Raw genomic sequence first — 1,539 nt, 5'->3', positions numbered from 1 at the left:
ATGCATCGAGAGACCACCACCCTCTGCTATCCCGCACGACAGACGCCACGGCTTGCTGCCCTCGAATGAAACCCTGGACGCTGCCCGCTGGAATCAAGGTATGCAGTCCACCCAAGCCCGTCTGGCGCGGGCCGTTCAGCACGTATCCGAGGAAGGGACGAGGAAAGGGCGGAAAGAGCCCATTGGACGCATGGCCCCGATGCCACGGCTGGACGCTTCGTCCCACACAACCAGATGACGCAGCTGTGGCGCAGCAGCGGTAGATGCGCTCCGGTGGCGCATGCGTCTTCTTTCTTTCGTTGCTGACTTGGTCGTCGTTGTTTTTTGTGGGAAGGCGTACACTTTTACAGACTACCTTCGTTTTTGTTTGCTTCTTTCCATTTTACTCCGTAAAGTCGGGAAACACCTCCTCGAAGCACTTGCCTATTTTTGCGTGCTTCTCGAAGTGCTGCTCCAGCTCCGGGCGGCGCACCGTGCGGGGGAAGCCCTGAAGGCAAACCTTGCACTGAATGGCGTTCTTGCTCTGCTCGTGCTTCTTCATGTCCTCGGAAGTGTGCTTGACGCCGGCGCTCTGCGCCTTCTTCATCTCGCGCTCACGGCGCTGATTGGCACGACATCCATTTCCAGACGGCATTTTGTTTCGTTCGTTGCAGAGTACGCGCGGAGGAAGAGCTGACAAGATCCTTGCTTGACCGCTTATCGGTTCGCTTTTTGAGAGAAGTGCGTGTGGCAGGCGCTTAGGATGTGAACAGGGTGTGCTGATGTGGCAGTGGCGAAGGCGCGTGCGGCAGAATGAGAAGATGGAGCGAGAGTCGTGCTTGTAAAAGCGAAGCACACTGCAAACAGAAGGTTGACGTGGGGGCCGCAAAAAAAGGAGAAGACTAAGAAACACGGCTTCGGCCGTCTGCCCCAACACGCCCCGAAGAGATGGGAGACGGATGCATTCAGAGAGGCCGTCCGTCCCACAGAGGCACAGACATACATGTGTATGTGTGTGTGTGTACGGCGGGAAGAACAGAAACGAGGCGGACGAGGGGGAGGGGGCGAACATGGGATCAACAACAAAAAAAATCGAACAGGCGTGGAACGATCAGCAAAGTAGCCGAAGAGGAGCAGAGGGGGGGGGGAGTGACGGCGGCGGACGGGACGGGGAGTTCTCGTCTCGCGCTCTGCTGACGCGTCCGCCCCCCCCCCCTCAACAGGCACGCAGCGTGCAGCTGACAAGGGAGGTGCCGTCGTGCCCCAACCCCTCTGCCTCCTTCCCCTGACCCGACTTCACAAGCGTATACCTCTGACGCCACCATTCCACTTTCCTTTCCATTTCTCTCTCTTTCTCGAAGTCTTCGAGGTGTGGCAGCCGCCGCCGCAGCGTATCTCTGCGTGTGCGCGTGCGTGCCTGTGTGCCACCAGATACGGGTCTTTACCTGCCCGTTCGTACCACCGCACACACACCTCCTCTCCACCCCCAAGAGAAAGAAATCACACGCGACCACGGTAGATCGCGGTTGCACTCTCAGCACCGACGTAGACTTTCGCCGC

The 1,539-nt window shown here is 58.5% G+C and overlaps 1 protein-coding gene across 1 annotated transcript; it reads right to left on the bottom strand.

The window, feature by feature from the left end:
• Positions 1–382: 382 nt before the first annotated feature.
• Positions 383–634, bottom strand: LDBPK_100480 (hypothetical protein, unknown function; the record flags this gene model as incomplete). The annotated part of the gene is made up of 1 exon (XM_003858838.1): positions 383–634. One exon carries the CDS (start codon positions 632–634, stop codon positions 383–385), a length of 252 nt encoding a protein of 83 aa, XP_003858886.1.
• Positions 635–1,539: the final 905 nt, after the last annotated feature.

The sequence above is a fragment of the Leishmania donovani genome, chromosome 10, assembly GCF_000227135.1.
Source record: "Leishmania donovani BPK282A1 complete genome, chromosome 10".
In the NCBI taxonomy this organism is placed as follows: domain Eukaryota; phylum Euglenozoa; class Kinetoplastea; order Trypanosomatida; family Trypanosomatidae; genus Leishmania; species Leishmania donovani.
Note: the sequence above shows the minus strand (reverse complement) of the source record. Positions and strands in the feature narration are given on the sequence as shown.